Source organism: Lotus japonicus, chromosome 6, assembly GCF_012489685.1.
Source record: "Lotus japonicus ecotype B-129 chromosome 6, LjGifu_v1.2".
In the NCBI taxonomy this organism is placed as follows: domain Eukaryota; kingdom Viridiplantae; phylum Streptophyta; class Magnoliopsida; order Fabales; family Fabaceae; genus Lotus; species Lotus japonicus.
This window is the reverse complement of record NC_080046.1, coordinates 67,529,149-67,551,246: the sequence shown is the minus strand read 5'-3', so window position 1 is coordinate 67,551,246 and position 22,098 is coordinate 67,529,149. Positions and strand designations below refer to the sequence as shown.

At 36.2% G+C, this 22,098-nt stretch overlaps 4 protein-coding genes across 26 annotated transcripts; 1 reads left to right on the top strand and 3 right to left on the bottom strand.

The window, feature by feature from the left end:
• Window positions 1–198: 198 nt before the first annotated feature.
• LOC130725826 (uncharacterized) lies at window positions 199–2,779 on the bottom strand. Its single transcript, XM_057577015.1, has 6 exons — window positions 2,735–2,779; window positions 1,733–1,834; window positions 1,581–1,643; window positions 957–1,202; window positions 790–850; window positions 199–697 (listed from the first exon to the last, which is right to left on the bottom strand). The coding sequence occupies exons 1-6, from the start codon at window positions 2,777–2,779 to the stop codon at window positions 594–596; spliced, it is 621 nt and encodes a 206-aa protein (XP_057432998.1). The 3' UTR covers window positions 199–593.
• LOC130723543 (pentatricopeptide repeat-containing protein At1g26900, mitochondrial-like) lies at window positions 2,564–8,449 on the top strand. 11 transcript variants are annotated; one of them, XM_057574625.1, is made up of 9 exons: window positions 2,565–2,820; window positions 3,457–3,542; window positions 3,687–5,900; window positions 6,026–6,151; window positions 6,244–6,341; window positions 6,532–6,607; window positions 7,518–7,693; window positions 7,871–7,952; window positions 8,063–8,449. In XM_057574625.1, exon 3 carries the CDS (start codon window positions 3,735–3,737, stop codon window positions 5,487–5,489), a length of 1,755 nt encoding a protein of 584 aa, XP_057430608.1. In that variant the 5' UTR covers window positions 2,565–2,820; window positions 3,457–3,542; window positions 3,687–3,734; the 3' UTR covers window positions 5,490–5,900; window positions 6,026–6,151; window positions 6,244–6,341; window positions 6,532–6,607; window positions 7,518–7,693; window positions 7,871–7,952; window positions 8,063–8,449. The 11 variants fall into 11 exon arrangements, with proteins under 11 accessions (XP_057430607.1, XP_057430608.1, XP_057430609.1 ...); XM_057574624.1 differs by having other exon boundaries at window positions 2,564–2,820; window positions 3,687–5,578; window positions 5,685–5,900; window positions 7,518–8,449; XM_057574626.1 differs by lacking the exon at window positions 7,871–7,952 and having other exon boundaries at window positions 7,518–7,555.
• Window positions 8,450–13,181: 4,732 nt separating this feature from the next.
• LOC130723108 (uncharacterized) lies at window positions 13,182–15,888 on the bottom strand. Of its 2 annotated transcripts, none has more exons than XM_057574060.1 (9): window positions 15,470–15,888; window positions 15,309–15,386; window positions 15,168–15,221; window positions 14,995–15,074; window positions 14,742–14,841; window positions 14,590–14,652; window positions 13,966–14,211; window positions 13,799–13,859; window positions 13,182–13,706 (listed from the first exon to the last, which is right to left on the bottom strand). In XM_057574060.1, exons 1-9 carry the CDS (start codon window positions 15,743–15,745, stop codon window positions 13,603–13,605), a joined length of 1,062 nt encoding a protein of 353 aa, XP_057430043.1. In that variant the 5' UTR covers window positions 15,746–15,888; the 3' UTR covers window positions 13,182–13,602. The 2 variants fall into 2 exon arrangements, with proteins under 2 accessions (XP_057430043.1, XP_057430042.1); XM_057574059.1 differs by having other exon boundaries at window positions 14,995–15,077; window positions 15,470–15,886.
• Window positions 15,889–16,726: 838 nt separating this feature from the next.
• Window positions 16,727–21,790, bottom strand: LOC130723106 (YTH domain-containing protein ECT4). Of its 12 annotated transcripts, none has more exons than XM_057574048.1 (9): window positions 21,649–21,790; window positions 21,368–21,428; window positions 19,924–20,029; window positions 19,467–19,545; window positions 18,905–19,128; window positions 18,062–18,592; window positions 17,643–17,855; window positions 17,350–17,547; window positions 16,727–17,154 (listed from the first exon to the last, which is right to left on the bottom strand). In XM_057574048.1, the coding sequence occupies exons 3-9, from the start codon at window positions 19,933–19,935 to the stop codon at window positions 16,990–16,992; spliced, it is 1,422 nt and encodes a 473-aa protein (XP_057430031.1). In that variant the 5' UTR covers window positions 19,936–20,029; window positions 21,368–21,428; window positions 21,649–21,790; the 3' UTR covers window positions 16,727–16,989. The 12 variants fall into 12 exon arrangements, with proteins under 12 accessions (XP_057430031.1, XP_057430038.1, XP_057430039.1 ...); XM_057574055.1 differs by having other exon boundaries at window positions 19,971–20,029; window positions 21,649–21,789; XM_057574056.1 differs by having other exon boundaries at window positions 19,974–20,029; window positions 21,649–21,789.
• Window positions 21,791–22,098: the final 308 nt, after the last annotated feature.

The following is a 22,098-nucleotide window of genomic DNA, read 5'->3' as shown; positions in this document are numbered from 1 at the left end:
TGCATATAGACAGGGCACTGTGACTCAGATCTTCTGTGCTAAAAATGAGAAATGTGTAAAAAAAAAAATTCGTGTTTTAACTTTTTGTTTTTACAAAAGCAAAATATAGAATGACATAACCATAGCACAAGTATCATAGTCAGGTAAATTTATTAAAACGCGCCTCTTCCTGTACTGAAATCTCTTATCGATACTAACTCTCAGCACCAGAGTTTTTCATTTATATTTTGATTTCTAAATGAAACATATTGTTTAACTAGCTTGGCTTAAAAATGGAAAATACATCAAATTACAATAGCTTCCCTAGCATCTGATAACAGACAGTCTCTTAATTTGGAACGGAAAGCTAATGTCTTGATTAGGTCAATACTAACTCACTATTTTGCTTTTAAATCTTGAAGCTCTACCTGCATATATGAAACTCAGTCTTACATCCTTGCCTCAAAAAAGGGGATATCCAACTTACGGCTTAGGACGAAAAAGACAAAGATGGACGTTCCCAAAGGATAATCTGAACATTGACGAATCCAGGTCCATTAATTTACCTATAGCTTCTATAATTGAGTCCATGGCGTTTCTTCAAGACTCAATGTCTACGAACTTGGTAGATCATATTTCACTTCTCCCAGGTAGAGACCACATGCGGGAGCCATTGGACTTGTGGCTGTAACCGTCTTCGCATTCAGAATTCTTTCAACTGAAATGGTAGAACAAATGAGATCATTTTTAGCCCAAATCAGAGCGTAAAAATGTCAAGTGTATATAGATAGCTATGACAAGTTTGAGTACCGTCTGGAATTGTCAAGTTTCCTGTGCCGACAGCTTTAAGAACACCAACAAGAAGCCTAACCTGGAATGGATTAACAGTATTAAGACCAAATGGATTGCGCCTGCAGGATAAATCACAAAGCAAAACATAGGACTCGGAAATTTCAATTACAAGGAAGATAACCAACCTGATGGTAAAGAAAAGAACGTGCACGAGCTGTTACCACTAAGCAACGATGTTGCCTTCTTTTACCAAATCCTACATCTTCACTAGTTACCGTTAGTGGAATGTCAGCTTCAGATTTTCTGTGGCAGCCTTGAGGATCACCACTGACTTTATTTTGGCGTTCTCTATCCATTAAAGACGGAAAATTTGGACTTGGTATTACCTCACTGACACTGAGTTCATCTAAAGTTCTAATTGGTGATTTTGCCTGTAATGGAACAATTTTCTGTCAAATTTTATGGGTAGATCATATAGACTTCACATTACATGATACAGAACTTGGAAACGGGAATGCTAATGTTGATTTAAAAAACAGAAGACATGTTAAGAACACTTTTGAAAGAATGTACAAAAGATCATTAAACTAAAATGAATTCTTCTAAATGAAAACGCAATAATAACTGCTGCTTGGCAATTGTGAAGCTCACCAAACAAATCATTGACTAAGAACCGTGCAGGCCCCATCATTCCTCAGAGGAATATAGAAGAGGATTGCATCACAAACAAGGTTCCACTTAAAACTACTGATTACTTGGAATTTTGTCTTTACAAATTATTGGTTACAACATTGGAGAAAAGAAACAACCTGACAACCAGCTGCCCTGAAGGAACTAAAATCATGGCACCCAACAAGAACCCTGCATGCTTCCTGCATCGAAATCATTAGCAAATTGTGTCTCTTTTACGATATTTCAGAAAGCATGATAATCTAGAAAATATAAGGAACTTTTAACAAACCTGCATAGCTGAAAGATTAAGGTCCTCAGGTACATGCCATGCTCGTTCTTTCTCAAGAAATACCCTAAGGCTGGCAAGGTAACAAGGATGAAAGAGCTGGAGCTGACAGATTATAAGTATATTCCTATCTTGACTGTTTATTTATTATTTAACTTTTTACTTATTTAGGTAATTAAAGTTTGTTGGCTCTATACTTATATTGTCTTTCCTTTTCTTGTAGAGGGAAGATGAATTGTGCTTTATTTGACCACTATGTGGATGTTGTAAAACAACATGTTGTTGCTGATGGTCTCCGTATGCATGTTGTAGTTCTTCAATTTATGAAGATCAAGACAGTCAAGGGTAGGTTAACCTTTCAATTTTGTTACTATCATTCACAGTTCATTCTTTTTAACAATGCTCATTAAGTAAAATATGTCAGTCTCTAAGTATTAATTATTTCTTTTCATGCTGTATTTGTGTTGAAATTGTACTTCTTTCATTTTTTTAGGCGATGTTGTAATTCAGAATGTTATGAATGCCACTATCCTACTATGGAATCCAGCTATACCTAAAGCTGTCTCATTTCATGATGAGTGAGATATTTGAACTTATCCCATGTCATTTTTACATTGAATAATTTTGTACATACTGATGACTACATAGAATTAGCTTAACTTATTCTGATATTGCATAATGATATGTTATCTCATTTTTTTATGTTAACTATTCCACTTCAAGGTTGACTCTTCATGGAATTGATGTTGATTTGCCTCTAGCTGAAGTTGTTGATGTGTATAAGAACAAACCATTTAAATACATAAAATGAGCAGTAATGATATGTTTATACACTTGAAGGATAAAAATCCGAACAAAGGATAAGATAAACAGGTTCCGTAAAATCCTAGTAATTATAATGTTTGGGTTAACCCAAAGCAAGGGAAAAATCCAGGGACTAGTTCATAAAAACAAAATTCTGAAGCCCTATTCTTTCACTTGCTCGATTGTTCATTGCTCACGCACGGCTTCACCACTTCCTTCACGCACGGCTTCACCTCTGTTCACCATTGTTCAATTGCTCCTTCCACGAAACCACCAAGCAGAAGCAGGTAAACTTCTTAATCAATTGTGACTTTATCTCTGTCCTCTGACTCTGATTCTCTGAATCTCTGTGAATCGATTGTGTTGGCGTGGGTGGGTGAGGGTCTGGAACTGTATCTCTGTGAATCGATTGTGCTGGCGTGGGTGGGTGAGACCGTGAGCCTGAGAGTGTGAGACGGTGAGGCAGTGGCGGTGGGTGAGGTGAAGAGGGTTGTGTCACTCAGTGCTGTGGCCTGTGGGTGAGGGTGAGTGAAGAAGTGAGACTGTGAGAGACAGAGAGAGTGTGGGCTATGTGGCCTGTGGGTGGGCGGTTTGTCAATTTCATTGTGAGATTGAGATTTGAGAAGAAGCACGTGGTCACAGAGTCAGAATGTGAGATTGAGAAGCATGTAGTCATTGTGGTGAAAGAGTGAGTGAGAGAGACAGAGTGAGGTTTTGGATTCCAATTTTGAATCTGATGATGGATTCCACCCTCTGATGCTTTGCGTTTTTTTAAGCTATGATCCTCATGAAAGTTATGATCTATTCTTGATTCACATCATCCACAAACTCTCCAGTTTTTTATTTCAATTTCGCACTCGTTTTCATCCATTATTCTGGTGGCTTTCCATTTTATTATACTGATATGTTATATCATGTTGAAGGATTTTTCATACACTTGGATGCAACATTCATAGCCCAGTGGCATTTTTTAGCAAGGAATTGCCAGCTAGTTGCGACGTGTTATAAGGTGGTGGATTCTAACTGAAAGTTAATTCCTTAGTTTAGTATTTGATTTTATTTAATATATATACCATTTTGGTCATTACACTATACACTAACTTACAATTTTAGTCAAAGTTACTCATCCAAACGTAAATCACGTCTTTGTCAGATTCAATTTTATCCGATCCAAATCTCCTAACTGATCCAAACATATCCAATGTTGCCCAGGCTCCACAAAATTTCTGGATCCGCCACTGCCTACGACAACATCAACATGCATGGCATCACAAACACCACTCTTGCATTGTTGAACTCGTGCAAAAACACCTCTGATATTTGTCAACTTCATGCTCGCATGGTTAAGACCGCTCTCACCAACGTTCCTTTCACTCTCAGCAAGCTTCTCTATGCTTCCATTCTCGACATGGACTATGCAGCTTCCATTTTCAGCCACATTCAAACCCCCAATCTTTTCATGTTCAACACAATGCTCAGAGGCTATTCAATCAGTCATTACCCCAATAAAGCTTTGCCCATTTTCAATCAACTCAGGAATCAGAGGAGTGAGCTTGACCGGTTCTCTTTCGTTGCGGTTCTCAAAGCATGTGGTCGAGGTTCTCATGTTAGTTTTGGCCAAGGGGTCCATGGGATTGCAGTGAGGTCTGGGAATGGGATGTTTGTTGATGTTAAGAATACCCTTTTGCGTTTTTATTGTGTTTGGAGAAGAATTGAAGATGCACATAAGCTGTTTGATGAGTTTCCTGAAGGAAATGACTTAGTCTCTTGGAACACTTTGATGGGTGGGTGTCTTGTTGTTTCTCAGCCTAATTTGGTTTTTGATTTGTTTAGGAAGATGTGTTGGAGTGGGCTTAGAGCTAGTGCTGCCACCGTCGTGATCCTTTTGCCAGCAGCCGGTGATAGAGGGGACTTTGTTGTTGGGAAGTCCCTCCATGGTTACTGTATCCAAATTGGACTTAGTTCTCATTTGAATGTTCTTACTGCATTGATAGATATGTATGCGAAAATTGGTCGTGTGCATTGGGGGCGTAAGATTTTCGATGGTCTTGTTGAAAAGGATGTTGTCTTATGGAATTGTTTAATAGGAAATTATGCAAGGAATGGTTTGGTAGGAGAAGCGGTGTATTTATTACAGCAAATGAGAATTCAAGGAATGAAAACTAATTCTTCTACCTTTGTGGGGCTGCTTTCAGCTTGCCCTGCATCCGAATCTATACATCTAGTTCGTCACGTTACTAGTTTTATTGAAGAGGAGAAACTACAACTGGATGCAGTTCTGGGAACAGCTCTTGTTGATATGTGTGCTAAATGTGGCTTTCTAGATGAGGCTATGGGCATATTTGAGAGGATGGAAGATAAAGATGTGAAATCTTGGACAGCCATGATTTCAGGTCATGGAGTTCATGGCCAGCCAACTAAGGCCATTAGGCTTTTCAATAGGATGGAGAACGAGGGGTTTAAACCAAATGGAGTCACCTTTTTGGCAATTCTGACTGCTTGTAGTCATGGAGGACTTGTAATTGAGGGGATGTATATTTTTAAGCACATGGTTCAGGAATTTGGCTTTTCGCCACATATTGAGCATTATGGATGTCTTATTGATCTCTTGGGTCGAGCAGGGATGCTACATGAAGCATATAAACTAATCAAGAGCTTGCCAATTAAGGGTGATGCTACTGCATGGCGTACACTGCTTTCTGCTTGCCGAGTCTATGGAGATGTTAAATTGGCGGAGTATGTAAAAGATGTCATAAACAACATTTATGCAGCGCATCCTACAGATTCCCTCCTCATTTCTAGCACTTATGCAGCTGCTGGAAGAATCTCAGATCTTATACCAATGCAAGAAATAAAACAAACAAATGTTGTAGTAGAAAATTATGGGTTACATGAAAAAAAGGGAGGAAGTACAGTAAAGGAAGCTGGACTCAGCTGGGTTGTAATTGATAATTAGGGATGAGAATACTACAGGTTCACCAACAAGCATTAACTCTATTACACAAAATGGTGGCCTCTATTGTGCACGAAAACTGCAAATGCAAGGTCTGGTTAACTGTAGGTTGACTTGTATTAGTCCTTTGTTCAATTGCTTTTTCTCCCACCTTGCATCTTCCCCTGATTACCATCCTCATTCGTCCCGATGTAGCAGCTCTCTCTCCCCCACCTTGCATCTTCCCCTGATTACCATCCTCATTCGTCCCCCCTACTTCACCGAGACTCCGCTGTACCTATTGCTCCAGCTCACTCTGCACCGATGTAGGAGGTTCGACGTCCCACCGGCCAGCTGTTGCCGTGCTGTTGCATCGAAGGCCGATCCGTAGGTACCTTCAAGCCACCAAAACCAGCTGGAAGTTCTTCTTTACTGGTTGTTTGCCTACCCCCTATCTCCTCCATTTTCCTTTACAGCTTTGTTCTGATCTGAGTTGATTTGATGTACCCATATTTTTGCTTATAAATTGATCCCTTCTCTCCCCTGTCTTGAACTTTCAGATCCCTCTACCCAGAGTCCGTTTGTTTGGGGTCGGTAAGAGAGCAACATTGGTGTCAAGTTCTGGTGGAGATGCGGTTCAAGGTTTCTGCGATGGCTTCGGCTGGGGTTGATTTTGAGTTTGTTGGGTAAAAGAATCCAATTTCTGCATTTCCTTTCTTATTCCTAGCATTATCATGTTGCTGTATTTTTACTTACACATTAGCACCTTTGACTGCAGTATCTCTTATCTATTACGGCTTACAGCACTATCTATCATTGGCTGGCTCACTTGTATTGATCCCATTAGTCATGGTACCGGTCATGGGTGGAACTGATGTAAGCATATACTGTTATAGTGTTATGTACTGTTTACTCTTAAGAAAATTTAGTTTTTCATATTTGAATCTACATTTACACTAACCACTGATGGCAGACGGATACTGCTACTGTAATTCCTACAATGCTGCTCTGTTTTGACTTAAAACATGATGATGAGTATGATATTGTGTGTTGCTATGTATTTCAGGGAAGCCAAGAAGAAGTTGCAGACACAGAACAAGCTGAAAATTGGTTCTCTTTGGCTTCTGCACAACGAATATGTGGTGTGTATTCTATATAGTTTTAGTTTTATCAACTCATTTACCTCCTGTTGTGTGTCCATTATACTCCCTTCTTTTCCTGATTGTGATTGTGATTGAGATAAGATTGGTTGCTGTGTTACTAAGGGATATGTCTTTTAGACTTTATAAGAAATCAGCTCTTGAAGATATCATTAGTTGCTGTGTTACCAAGGGATATGTTTTTCAAATGGAGATGATAGTACGAGCATCCAGAAAAGTCTTTCAAGTCATATGTTTAGTATGTTTGGGTTTACCTTCATTTATCATATCCTACTTCATGGCTGATTTGATTTGATAATATCTATATGTTTAGTATGTTTGAGTTTACTTATTTGTTTCAAAGTAGCTTATAATCAAAATCATATTGAGAAAGTTTTTGTCAAAACCAAGTGTTTATTATAATTATGCTGTTTACATTCAAAAGAAATAATATCAAAATAAACTTGATTTTCTGTTAGACTTATGGAGGGCTCTTAGGGTATTCTTTATCTGTGAATGTTAGACAGTTCAGCCAATTCTTGGCTACCTTATTCAGTTGAGTTAATAGTGGCTTGGTCATTTACCAATTAATGGGGTTTATCATCCTTAGATTTCCTTACAACTATACATCTACCAAGTGCCATTATGCACTGTTTCAAGCAAAGATGCAAAATGCTAGAAGTGATTTTTTTAAGGATGATAACACCTTACTTTCTATTTCTATTGCTTGAACTGTCAGGTATAATGTTGTCTTGACAGGTATAATGATGTGAATGAGGGTTTGTTCTGTGGGTTGGTCCTTATTGTTTGTTTTCACTTTTCATTTTAATAGTTTTGTTTTAGAATAAAATGCTGAATAACTTACTCTTTGGCATTGTTTCTTTCCTTGGTTGTCAAATCTGCTGGTATTCAGTGCGCTAAACACAAGTTCAGATGATCTTCCATTATGGGGTATGCCTATTAATGCCTCATTCATTCTGGAATACAAAATCACACAAGTTCAGATGCTATTGGAAAAGATACTTAAAAGAGTTTGAATTGCTTCCAAATGGCCCAGATGAAGGGGGTTGGGTTTTCACTCTTTGAATGGTAGTTCATTACTTCATTATCAGACACAATCTTAATTCATCAGATACATCACTCTGAGGATCTTTTTAGGCGTATAAAATAACGTTGGGAATCTAAATATAAACTATCTGCATTTTGAAATACAATTATGTCAAAAACCAATGTTAGTAGTTGAAAACGTACATTAACTGTTTACAGATCTCTGCTTTGACATTTTTTGCAACCAAATGTGGATTTGCTGTTCTCTGAACACATTAAACCTTGGCTCTTATTCTGTTAGGTTGGGTGTATTCTTAGTTTCCATATTAAATCCTTCTACTTTTAATCTAATAATAAGTTTGTGATGGTGATTTTGACCAAGCATGTGTATCTTTTACTGGGAATATACAGTTGTTGTTGCTAGAGGGGGAATGGAGACCCTCAGACCTGCTTGGCAGCGTGTGTATATGACCAGAGCTTCTGCATAAAGAGATTCTCTTAAAAGTTTTATAGAAGGGTACCAAGAGGGTGTTCAGCGAGTAATGGAGAAGAAAGAAGATTCCAAAACTCAAGGACATGTCAGTATACCAAAAAGAGTCAACTTGAACTTGCTTGTAGGAGGCAGTGTCATACCTTCCATTTAGACTCAAGCATGCAACTTTGCAAAAATTAGTGTCAATCCCCTAGAATTAAAGGGTGTTAATGTACATTTCACTGAACAGATATAGTCGAATATTCCAAAATGGTGTACTTGGGCTACTAAGCATCTAATGGTAGTACTGAATTTTGTTTGTGCAATTCGTTTTTTACTTAGTTTTAAATCTTGTGTGCTTTTCAGTGATATTAGTGGTGTGTTTGTTCAGCAAATGGTAGCAATACATGTTGATGACATGCTTCTTTAATAACTATAGCAAAGTGCATATAATATATTTGGATTCCCCCCTAAAGGTGCATAATTCCCTATATTTCATTGATGAAAGTTCATAATTATATGTTTCTCTTAGAGATACATAAATGCACCTGCACAAAGATGATCAGGTGAGCTTTGTATATGATTGTTTCTGGATTAGGCTGTATTGGCTAATGCTAATTACTGTAGGTTGTGTTATCATTTCTTATAGCCAGAATTATTTTGGCATTATACAAGATTTTCTGGCTACGAGTGGGCTGAATTATCAGCCTGAGACTGTAAGGTAGCCCTTTACCATGGGATTCCATCTTTTGCTTTGGAAACATGTATATGGACAAATTAGGTCTTGAGATGCCAGGTTGAATAGTTATGGTTTCATTGTGGATATTGAGATGGCTGAAGTGACTTGGATAATGTGAAATATAAGACACAAATTAAGGCCCACATAATATTATTGACTCCAGCCTTTGCGTGATAAGCCTGCTATATTGGCTTTTCCTTATGAAGCTTGCATCTATAGACCGTTCTAAATTATTGGGGATTAGTTCTTACAATTTTAGGTATGACCAATTACTTCAAAATTGTTTATCGATAGGTTCATATGTAATATAACATTATGGTTGAAGATTTTATTTATCACTCTGGCTTGACATCTATGTTGCTGGGAATTTCTTAAAACATGAGTTTTAGATTATTAGTACTACTATCACATTGAAGGCATATTCTACAATATGACAAATATAATTTGCTATAATGCAACGGGAATTAATTTGACAGGATGAACATGATAGGCTATCAATTTGAAAGGATGCATGGAAGAGTCTTGCTTTGTGATTAGTTTTATTTTTAGCTGTACCTATGCTGAATACTGCTGCCTCGGATTGGCTTTGGATTGCATAAAATCTGGATGATGTTATCAAATTCAGACAATAGGTTGACATACAAGTTTGGCGTTTAAGTGCAGATAAGGAGATATTCCTCCCCCTCTTGTTTCATTCACAATTTCACAACCTTCAAATTTATTAGGTTTATTATTACTTTGGTCATCTTATTAAAGATAGAATTTTCCTATATATGGAGGATCATGTTAGCATAATATTTCATGATCCGAAAGGAACTAATTTTAACTACTATTACTACTTCGGGATTATAGATTTCATGATCTGATGATCTAATCTTAGCTACTATTACAACTTTGGGATAGTAGATTAATTTACGGGACAACTTTAAAAATAAAATTGTACTTCAATCTTGGGATATTCTAACATGAGTCATTGAAATTGTTTATATAGTTATGGCTAGACTTAACTGAAAAGTTCACAATTAAGCAGGTTGACTATGACCACATGAACAAAGCGGTGGTTCCATCCTATTTTTTTACCTATATAATTTATGTGCAACTTCAAGTTTTTAGAGATGCACCTGCTCCGAGATGGTTCATCTTCTCATAAAGAATAATGATTGTCAAAACTAAAACAAAGGTGACTCTTTCCTAAAACCAATTTTCCATCCCTCTTGTTTCTCTTTTGTGATCCGTTCTTCTCTCTTTCGTGTTTGTGTTTTCCATTTTCGTTTTTCTCTGTTGTCATTGCTGGATCACACCCTACCATGGTTCCAAATCCAATGTATTTAATTTTCTTTTGGCTTAATTACAACTTTGGTCCCCAACGTTTACCAATGCCACGTTTTGGTCCCCCACCTAATTTAATTACATGGATGGTCCCCGACGTTGTAGGTCGTGTGCTACGTTAGTCCTACCGTTTATTTCTTAATGGAGGAGGCTTACGTGGACGTCTAGTTGGAGAGAAAAAAAGAGATCTGAGGAGAGAGGGAAGCACGTGAGTATCACGTGAACTCACGTGAACCTTATATGAACTCATTATACCCAAATCTGAAACCCTAGGGATCTAAATCGTGTTACCTTCTTCGTTCCATGGAGGTCAGGGGTTTGGGTATAATGGGTTCAGATAAGGGTCACGTGATACTCACGTGCTTCCCTCTCTCCTCATACCTCCTTTCTCTCTCCAACTGAACGTCCACGTAAACCTCCTACATTAAGAAATAAACGGTAGGACTAACGTTGCTCACGGCCTACAACGTCGGGGACCATTCATGTAATTAAATTAGGTGGGGAACCAAAATCGTGGCATTGGTAAACGTCGGGGACCAAAGTTGCAATTAAGCCTTTTCTTTTTGAATTGTTCAATGTAATAGGGTTACACAGCTCATGATACTTGGATTTGATTAGTACATTATGGAATTGAGTTGCAAACACTTCTCAACCTCACTTTTGAGTTTCGTGTTAATTCTTTTATTTAGAAGTGTACAAAAATGATTTTAACCCTCTTAAAAATTTCGCCAAATATTAGTTATAGCCTCTTGATATAAAATATATAATGATAACTAAATCCATGTGATAGTAAATTCAAATTTTGGGTAACTAAGAAAAATCAAATTTTGTAATATAATTATAATTAAAAAAGTTAATTTTTTTTATTTTACTATATATTGATCTAAACATCAAATTCATATTTGTTGGGGTGGGGAGGTTCAGGGTTTAATCCCTGGAGAGTGAAATTTATCTTTTTAATGTACCTAAAATAACTTCAAATAAAAAAATTGAAAAATGACATATGCGTTTCATCCGGTGTTTTTTATGTATATTAATATCAAATTTCTACCGTCAAGTAACATATTTAATAGATAAATAATGTTATTTAGATTTTGGTGCATTACCAAAAAAATCTTATTAATGTAAACTTTTTTATCATCGGTGTAAGTTGAGTCTTGAGGAATAAACTAAAAATAATAATATTATTATAAAATAATTATAATAACATAAAAATCTTACAATTATATATATATATATATATATGTTTTTTTATGTAATATTTACATATTAAAATTTAAAATTATAGTAGTAAATATAAAAATTAAAATGAGTAAAATATTTAGATTATTTAATCTATTTTAATAAATTATAAAATGTTCATCCGTGCATCGCGCGGGTATAATCCTAGTTTATGAAGTTGCTAGGTTGCAAACAAGTACATTGTAAACATAAATGGGCATGTATAGTTGTAGAGTTTGGAATCTATGTGGTATAATCCTGTGACCATGCAGTACATCATTGTCCAGCAAAAGTAGCCAATGGCACTTACGAATCCCAAGAGCTTGATTATTTAAGTAAAAACAATTCCTAGTGAAAATATACTCCTCAAAAGTTTTCTTTATAATAAATCAGTTAGCAGTTAAAAATTAACACCAGTACACCACCCATGATAAATTGACATGAACACAAAAATTAACAGATTTAAACCTGATTTAATTGATAAAATTTACTTGTATAGTGTATACAGACTAAATTAATAAAAGATGAAAAAAGGCCAAAGGAAGAATGTGATTGAACGAATTTTTAAATATTATTTTTATATATAAACAAATGTTTTTTCTTCCAAAATGTTTGCAAGACAAATGTGACTTCTTGTTAAAGTAAAGCACCCATATGCCTGTATAAAAAAGAAACTACCTTTTTTTTTTCGTCAAAAGAACTTTACTTCACCAAAAGACATCTTGGAAGCGCAATTAGGAGTCTAAGGACCCTGGAGGGCTGATGCCCAATACATTAATTTTTAGACACATACCAAAATTTATTTTTTTTATAGCTGCCTCAGGGTAATAGGCCTATATAAAAAAACAACTGTTTTTTTTCCGTCAAAAGAACTTCATTGATCACCAAGAAATCCGGGAAGCACAATTAGGAGTCTAAGGAACCTGGAGGGTTGAGGCCCAACACATTAATTTCTAGCCACATGCCAAAAAACATTTTTTTCTATAGCTCAGGGTATCTACTACCGACAATAATGACTAATCTCTTCACCGTGTGTGCTCGCACTTAAACCACAGGCCGCCCTCAATTCTTATGGGTAAGATCGAGATTCGAAGTAAGTTAACAACTATATGATTGACATTCCAAAATTTATTTTTACACATGTCATTCTATTTTTAATTCCTGATATACCCTTATCAACCTACAAACACCTTTTTTCTGCACATACCCTTCTCTTACTATAAATGAGTTGATATTTCGTGAAACCTAGGAAGACCGAAACTTAGGAAGACATGATGATGATGACTCGTATGCTCCAGTTCCTAAAAGGCTCTCATACTCAAGAAACCTCGTTACTGAAACCACCACCTCTGATTCGCAGCATCGCCGCCGCCATGTCCTATTCCTCTGGTGCGAAACCCCTTCTCCATCCGAAAGCTGATGCATCATATTCTTCTTCTTATGATTATTTACGTAATATGCAGTTGCATGATGTACTTAATGGTTCAATCTGCTTGCAGGACTCACAAGATAAACATCAGAAGGCTAAGCTGCTTGAGAGCTTATGTGTTGAAAACCCGAAACTTTCAAGCTTGTGTGGGATTCTCTTCCCCAATAATAGTCAGTCTGTGTGGAGTGGACCACACTCCCTATTGCATCAAAGAAATTCTGCTTGTGCTAGTTCAATTCGTGTTTTAACTTTTTGTTTTTACAAAAGCAAAATATAGAATGACATAACCATAGCACAAGTATCATAGTCAGGTAAATTTATTAAAACGCGCCTCTTCCTGTACTGAAATCTCTTATCGATACTAACTCTCAGCACCAGAGTTTTTCATTTATATTTTGATTTCTAAATGAAACATATTGTTTAACTAGCTTGGCTTAAAAATGGAAAATACATCAAATTACAATAGCTTCCCTAGCATCTGATAACAGACAGTCTCTTAATTTGGAACGGAAAGCTAATGTCTTGATTAGGTCAATACTAACTCACTATTTTGCTTTTAAATCTTGAAGCTCTACCTGCATATATGAAACTCAGTCTTACATCCTTGCCTCAAAAAAGGGGATATCCAACTTACGGCTTAGGACGAAAAAGACAAAGATGGACGTTCCCAAAGGATAATCTGAACATTGACGAATCCAGGTCCATTAATTTACCTATAGCTTCTATAATTGAGTCCATGGCGTTTCTTCAAGACTCAATGTCTACGAACTTGGTAGATCATATTTCACTTCTCCCAGGTAGAGACCACATGCGGGAGCCATTGGACTTGTGGCTGTAACCGTCTTCGCATTCAGAATTCTTTCAACTGAAATGGTAGAACAAATGAGATCATTTTTAGCCCAAATCAGAGCGTAAAAATGTCAAGTGTATATAGATAGCTATGACAAGTTTGAGTACCGTCTGGAATTGTCAAGTTTCCTGTGCCGACAGCTTTAAGAACACCAACAAGAAGCCTAACCTGGAATGGATTAACAGTATTAAGACCAAATGGATTGCGCCTGCAGGATAAATCACAAAGCAAAACATAGGACTCGGAAATTTCAATTACAAGGAAGATAACCAACCTGATGGTAAAGAAAAGAACGTGCACGAGCTGTTACCACTAAGCAACGATGTTGCCTTCTTTTACCAAATCCTACATCTTCACTAGTTACCGTTAGTGGAATGTCAGCTTCAGATTTTCTGTGGCAGCCTTGAGGATCACCACTGACTTTATTTTGGCGTTCTCTATCCATTAAAGACGGAAAATTTGGACTTGGTATTACCTCACTGACACTGAGTTCATCTAAAGTTCTAATTGGTGATTTTGCCTGTAATGGAACAATTTTCTGTCAAATTTTATGGGTAGATCATATAGACTTCACATTACATGATACAGAACTTGGAAACGGGAATGCTAATGTTGATTTAAAAAACAGAAGACATGTTAAGAACACTTTTGAAAGAATGTACAAAAGATCATTAAACTAAAATGAATTCTTCTAAATGAAAACGCAATAATAACTGCTGCTTGGCAATTGTGAAGCTCACCAAACAAATCATTGACTAAGAACCGTGCAGGCCCCATCATTCCTCAGAGGAATATAGAAGAGGATTGCATCACAAACAAGGTTCCACTTAAAACTACTGATTACTTGGAATTTTGTCTTTACAAATTATTGGTTACAACATTGGAGAAAAGAAACAACCTGACAACCAGCTGCCCTGAAGGAACTAAAATCATGGCACCCAACAAGAACCCTGCATGCTTCCTGCATCGAAATCATTAGCAAATTGTGTCTCTTTTACGATATTTCAGAAAGCATGATAATCTAGAAAATATAAGGAACTTTTAACAAACCTGCATAGCTGAAAGATTAAGGTCCTCAGGTACATGCCATGCTCGTTCTTTCTCAAAGGCTGACAAAGGCTCTGGCCCAGACAGCAAGCGATAGAAGTATCTGATGAGAAGTGAAGTTTCAAATAGTTATCAATTACTACAAATGATCATAACAGAAAATGGAATTCTATCATATACAATAAAGTGGCATTTTACATATGAAGCAATTGTTTTGATTCATAATCCAACAAAATGACAGTCTTATCTTACTCACGTGCGCTCTTGTGCTTTATATCTGGCATGAAAGTCTGATGGTACACATCGAACATCAATAACCATTAAGTCATTGTCATGCTTCTAGATTGGTGTATATCAAATTGTGAGAAGCTGTTATTAGGTAATAGATAAATGAAGATTGAGAAATAGTTTACGTTTTGAGAAGTGTACCTGTAAGAAATGGTTGACAGCCTTTCGAACCACAGAAGGTTCATGAGGTGTTAACTGTAGTTTAGTTTGACAAAAAGAAAAGGTGAAGTTAGATATAGAATTGATAAAGTGGAAGGAAGATTATTGAAGTAAGATACCAACCAGTTCGCCAGGCCTTCTTTTGCTGATCCGTTGAATGTCTACATGACAAACATTAGACAAGGCATGCACTCCAGCATCCTGCACATATGATATATCAATATATGATACACAGTTACGATTTAGCAGCAATGAATGAGAATGAGAATGAGAATGATACTCACAGTTCGACTTGAACAAGTGACAGAGACTGGTTGGGAGAGAAATTTACAGAAAGCTTCCTCAAGAACACCGACGACAGTACGGCAAGTGAGCTGCTTCTGTGAACCAGAGAAGCGAGTTCCAATATACTCGATTGCTAACAGATAGCGTTGGATCCTTTGCTTTTGGCTCATCCCTTCTTCTTCGTCGCCGTCAATAGGAATAGGATGCTCGATTTTGGATATCTTAGCGGGTCTATCAGCACTACACTCTTCAAATTCCACCGTATGCTGAGTCATTGAATAGAATTGATTCAGCTCCAAGAATGGTGATGAAGGGATAGCAGCAGCACTACCAGGGTTTTTCCCTTCCTAGGCTAAACCCCGATTCCAAATGTCCTTGTCAGCTAACTTGTGCAAAATAAGTCAAATAATTTTAATTCAACATTTAGAGAAAAATGTTAAGAGTGTGTGAAAAGAAATTCATAGGTACCTACTAATCTTATTAACAATCGTTTTTTTAATGTAAGGAAGGAATATCCTTGAAAATAGAATACAGGGTTAAACCCCTTGAGGGCGCAATTTATTTTTATTTTTTTCCATGTATAAAAAAAAAAAAGACAACATTAAAAGTAGAATGGAGACAAAATATATATATATATATATATATCTTTCTTTCAAGGTCTTATATTTCACTTTTAGAGTCTTCACCTTAGATATCTTTTTTTTTTTTTTGAGCTAGATCGATCTCTTAAACTTGCGTACATGGATTGGTAATATGCATAAAGGTTGGTAGTTTTTTATTAACAATCATTTCTCTTTATTATAGCCTACATGAGTTGCCACATCTGTCCTCAAAACCCGAGTTTGAGTCTAATCAAGTGTGGGTTCGAAATCCCCTGCAGACAGAAGGACATTCCTACTTAGGGAAATCCTCCTCTAACGCTCTAGCTTGCCACTGGAGTAGGTATATGCTGGCTTCCATGGGAGTTGAAGAGGAGATAATCCTCCCCCGCTGCAGAACCCAGTGTGCCATTGATACCCTCTCTGGTAGGCCTTGAGGTGCCTCTTCGAGCTATACCATTTTTTAGAGAAAAAAGTCAGGCTTTTTTGGACAGGATAGATTGGGGCAGCCTGATTCTGCAAAGCCCCCACTGTTCGTCTTTGATACTAATTTTCTGTCTGGTTCTTTGAGATCATATATCAAGTTATCAACCTAATTTGGAACCGAGCACTCATCAACCTAAAACCAATTGGTCAACCTAGTCCAAAGCCAAATAATGATACGAAAACATACGAGGCATTGAATCATAATGTCAAAAAGCTCCACATATAAAGACAATGTGTTCTTCAATATACAGATATTAATGAGTCAAACTTAAATTAAAACATGTTAAAATCATATTGACGAGTCACATAAATCACATAATAATAAGATAAGAGGCCGAATGCTTGAGGAGCTCTACTACCAAACCGCAACTCTGCAATTCTAACATCCCTACACGCAGAAATAAACTTCTGACCATCTTTTTTCCTTTTTTGGCTCACCTAGCAATCTTGCCATATCTAAAGCCATGTAGTTGTTTCTCAGATAGTTGTGTTTCAGATGGACTGAGAGAAAGGTTCTTTGTAAGTTTGATGAGATTAAATTGCTTGGTGCCATCACTTGATTGCATCTCTATTTTCTTCTCCCTTGCCTCAACTGTGTTCTGCACAGTTAAAAAGACAAATAATCACAAAAGTAAAAGTTAATACAAGAACATAAAGAAAAATATTTACAGCATCACAATATTCCAATTGACACAATATTCCAATTGTGTGTACTTCTTGCAAGTTGCATATCTTCTATGTTTCAATTGAAGAAATATTAAAAAAGCATTCTAGACAAAGGAAATGGAACTTACATGGTAATTGCCATTGTTGTATACATGGTAATTGCCACTGTTGTATACTTGGGGCTTTGGGCTTGTATGCTTAGTACTCTTTTGCGAACGAAATAATTTCTCACGATTCTCATAGAAATCAAAATCATCCAATAGAGATGTCTTAGCTGAATAACTTTTAAAAATACTCAGCATCTCCAGACCCTCCTTCAGACCAATCTGCAAACCATATAATTACGAATTTGATGATATATCATGTCTCACAAAAAATTGAATAAAAAGCTGCTACTATAATGTTCAAAAGTAAGATTTACCTCTTGTGTGTCCCTGCTGAAAGTTACAGGTCTGTTGTCATTGTTTTGAAGGATTATGTGCACAAACTTGTTGTTGGGAACATCTTTAATTATATGCCACTTAATTGGGAAGAACCCGTTGTATTTGTCAAGTTTCCAAAACTTCATGTCTTTTTTGAAGTCCACAGGCCCTAGCATCTCAGCTACTCCAACAAACTGCCTGCTAGCATTGACCTGATTTGACAACAAAGTACGTCCAGGGTCAAAATCAAGAACTGCTAATTTAACCTCAAAAAAGAAAAGAAAAGAAAATACAAGATACCTCCAGTAAGATATCAATATCTAAATTTCTATAATGTTCATCTTTTTTTCTCATGTTACATTCTACTTCGTCTGCAAAAAAAACAGGAGATAATTTATGGACAAAGATTCGAACTCACCGAGAAGAAGAGAAAGACAGGACACATAGTGCCTGTCTGACTGAATTGAGCTTCTGCATCATGGAATGCTGCATTCAACTTCTTATTGCCATTGGGAGTGCTTGTCCAAACATCATATTTAACGGACTTATGAATGTCATCTTCATTGAAAGATTTAATCAGATAAAACTTAGCAGTTTCATATTCAGTTTGGAAATCTGGAAGGTTATACTGATCTCTACGCAGCATGACCGCAAGCTCATCATTAACAGCCGGAGGTTGTAGCTGAACATTGTTGTACTGACCCCGAGGACCTCGAGTCATTTCCATTGACATTTCAGATTCTCCACTCTGAAATTTGTCACTTAACAAAAATCTATCATTTACACTAGACACTCCCCCATTTGATCTATAGTTAGTAGATGTGTTAGGCCTGTAGTTAGTTGGGGGAAAGAAATGATGTTTTGGGTTAGAAAAAGATGAAACTTTTCCCATTTGGTGGTAGGTCCTTGGAGGAGTTGCTGCTGTAAAATTAGGATACAAAGGAGGAGCCTGCAAAATTAAACATTCACTTTATTAAAACGTTCTAGTTCTATAGCAGCAGTTAAAGTGAAAATATAAAGTACATTAACAAAGTAAAGTTCATGGAACTGTTTTATTCATCTATAATTTAGGTACAAGAAGATAAAATAAAAGAAAACAATATATACCAGAGGTGGCAAACAAGGCCTAGGAGAAAAAAATTCCGTAAAAATTATCCATATAAGCGAAGGAATTAGCACTTTCCCAAGTATTCATGGTCAATCAATGCAGCAACTCTACCATCCCAGAAAATGAATATATGTAAACAAGGAGTGGCATTACCTTATTCAGAATTGTGATATCTCTTTTTGTATCAGTGACAGTCTTGGATGATGTGCTGGTTAAACTGCCCTTTCTATGTGTAGACTTTAAGCTATTTGGCTTCACTGAACCAGACGATCTCGGATCATGTTTTGCAAACACAGTACCATTCACAGCTTCATTTTGCGCATCAAACGAAGTTGAGACTGATGAATAATAAGGCATGGCTTCGGATTCCTGCACACCTGGTTGTTGAAAATGCCTAGTGTAAGAGAGTTAAAGTTGTTGACCAACACAATGCCCATCCAAATAACAAAAGGGCGTAACTTTGATATCATGACACAATGCTCCAAGGTTTACAACATTCAAAGTTATTTCATGAATATCTCTTATCCAGGAACTTTGATTGAATGTGTATATCATAAATCATTACATTATTACACAATTGACAGGAAATACTAAATAGTATCAGCTACCTTCTTGAACCCTCTGCTTATGTTAAGCATAATAACGTCTTAAACAAATTTTATATAACTGCTGCATATAAGTAAATATAATAAGTAAGAAACAAGTATGATCACACCTGCAAACCCAGCAGAAAATCTTCTAGAAGAGTCCATTGGTGATGTCAAATCAGATGAGATACAACCTTTTATTGAAACCTGCAGGAATTATGAAAATGTTAAGAGAATATGATGACATCATTAGTTAGATTGAGGTAAAAAAAATCAATTCTGATTGGGAACATTGTAAAAATGATATGTATCCATGATAAACTATGGGTCCTACTCGTACGAGTGACTTATATGTGTTTACCATGGTGTAACAGACAATCAAGTATCGTCTTGCTGATTATCAAACTGCAATTTAGACTCTCTTACACTTATGAACAGAGAGCTATCATGCTCAAGGTTTTGAACAGAGCATTTTGCAGTTTGAACTTTGAACAGCACTGACATTTCTATAGCAAAGATGTGCAGAACTTATTTACTGAAGAGATGGAGGCTAAATAAAAGTAAGAAAGAAAAACAGAAAGAGACATGCAAATTCATAGATAGAGTCAATAAAGTGGCCAATTGCCAGTCACCACATGTGTCTCATTCCGCTGCTGACTATAATCTCTTGCTCCTGTTGACACCGACTGAGCTATATCACAACGTTAAGTATACCATTGACAAAATGATAAGTTAAATTTACCCAACAAGAGAGAAACCAAATAAAATCACCAAGACTCACTGAAACACCTAACTTTAAACCTCATCTAGGGATGAGGGATTCACTTTAGATTATTACATTTAAGCAACCACTTCAGACAGAAGAAAGCATTACCTGTCTTCTTCAACTCCTAAACAGTGGGAAAAGGGAAAAATGACACATCAGTGAATTGGAGTCACTATTATTTTAGAGAAAAATAGTTATCTTGGTGATTTAGGGGCTTTTTCCTTATTTTGAGCTAATTTCAATAAGGTTCTCAAATTAAGCTTATGAATAAGCGCTTATGCGATAAACGCTTAATTACGTTGTTTATCCAAATGCACCCTGATCAGGACGCAGGCGAATATCATAAATCACAAAATCGTAAATCTAATGGTAAGATTTTGTAAAATTTATGCATATAAAGCAGCATACATAAGGAAAACAAATTAAAAATAACCTAGAAAGACTTGGATAAAAGTTGTACTCATAAATCATAACTCATAATCCATAAGTTGCTGGAGAACAGAGAACTCACAGATAACGAAGCACAAGGAAGACGATAGACAGTCCCTCTCACAGAAGAATCCTTAGTGTTGAAGCAAATGCGGCAGCATTGGAAATATTAGGGTTGGAATATTAGTTAAATTAAATAAGGTTAGATAAGGAAACGGGTTGAAACCCGATTCAAATCCGGGTTTCTTCGAAATCATTAAAGGGATTTTGCTTTGACTTCAGGATTAAAATTTCAATTTATACTACCATGAATGTTACTTTTTGAAGGATTTTGAGATTAAAATTCCAATTTTGACTACCATGTATGTTACTTTTTGAATTAATATTTAGTCAGGTTTAACTGGGATTTCGTTATGTAGGTACAATTTTATACATGCTCCATTGTGTTCTGTTTAGCATGTTGATATCCCTTCTACATTACTGTCAATAAATAGACTGGTGAATTTTAGCAATATATATACACACACGTACAGACATGAGGATGAGGATTAAAAAAACACATGAGTATAACAAAATAAAAAACAAGAAACATAGTACAACAAATAAAATTGATGAAAACTATCATTATTTGGTGGCAGTGAACAAAGAGGGCAGAATCACAAAGAAAGAAAGAGATGGGAAAGAGTAGAGGAGGACATGGAGAGAGAGAGAGAGAGAGATATCCAATTCTGGAAATTCAAAATGCTGATAAGAACAACTTTAGCAGACTAGTTCAGACCTATAATATTAATATTAACAATAAAAACAGTGCAAATGCCAATTAACAAAGGATACTTGTCGCAGATTCCTTGTTAAAAATATGAAAAAAGTTCAGTCGTTAAAATCCAAAATCAACCTAACAGGGAAGGGGAAAGCATGTCAGTGAGAAAGAAAACAACACAACACAGTTATCTTCAGAAATCAGGAAAAATAAAGCAGGGGTGTTTAAATGAAATATGCGACTACTGAATTAAAATATTCCAATTTATCGATTGATACATGAACTGAAAAGAAATAAAGAATGCTGACAGACAATTGTTGCAGATTTGGAGATTTAGTGCAAAGAAAAAGCAAACCTAGAAGAACTGCGAATAGGCAAGTACGAGGACGAGACAACACAGGGTCGGTTACTTGGTCACCACGGCCCACGACCACGACTGCTCACTATTTATATCTCCTTCCTCACTAAAAACTAGGTTTTCTATTTCTGCTTTTTTTAAAGTAGGTTACATTCCTCTCACAATGGAATAGTTATTTTCTAAAACAAATATTTAATCCAATTCTCACAATATTCTAAAATAAAGCGATAAGAAAATCCAAATATTAGTTCAAAGTAGGATTTGAGTCAAATATATAGCATTGAAGTTACTCATGTTTCACCGTGTTAAATAATCTGGGACTTGCAAGTTGCAATCAACCAGAAAAATCTTCACATATTACAAGGATTTTCAGCCTTCATTGTTTATATACCAATAATCATGATATTTATTATCTTCACATATTTCTCGTCGCCTATACCAATAGAG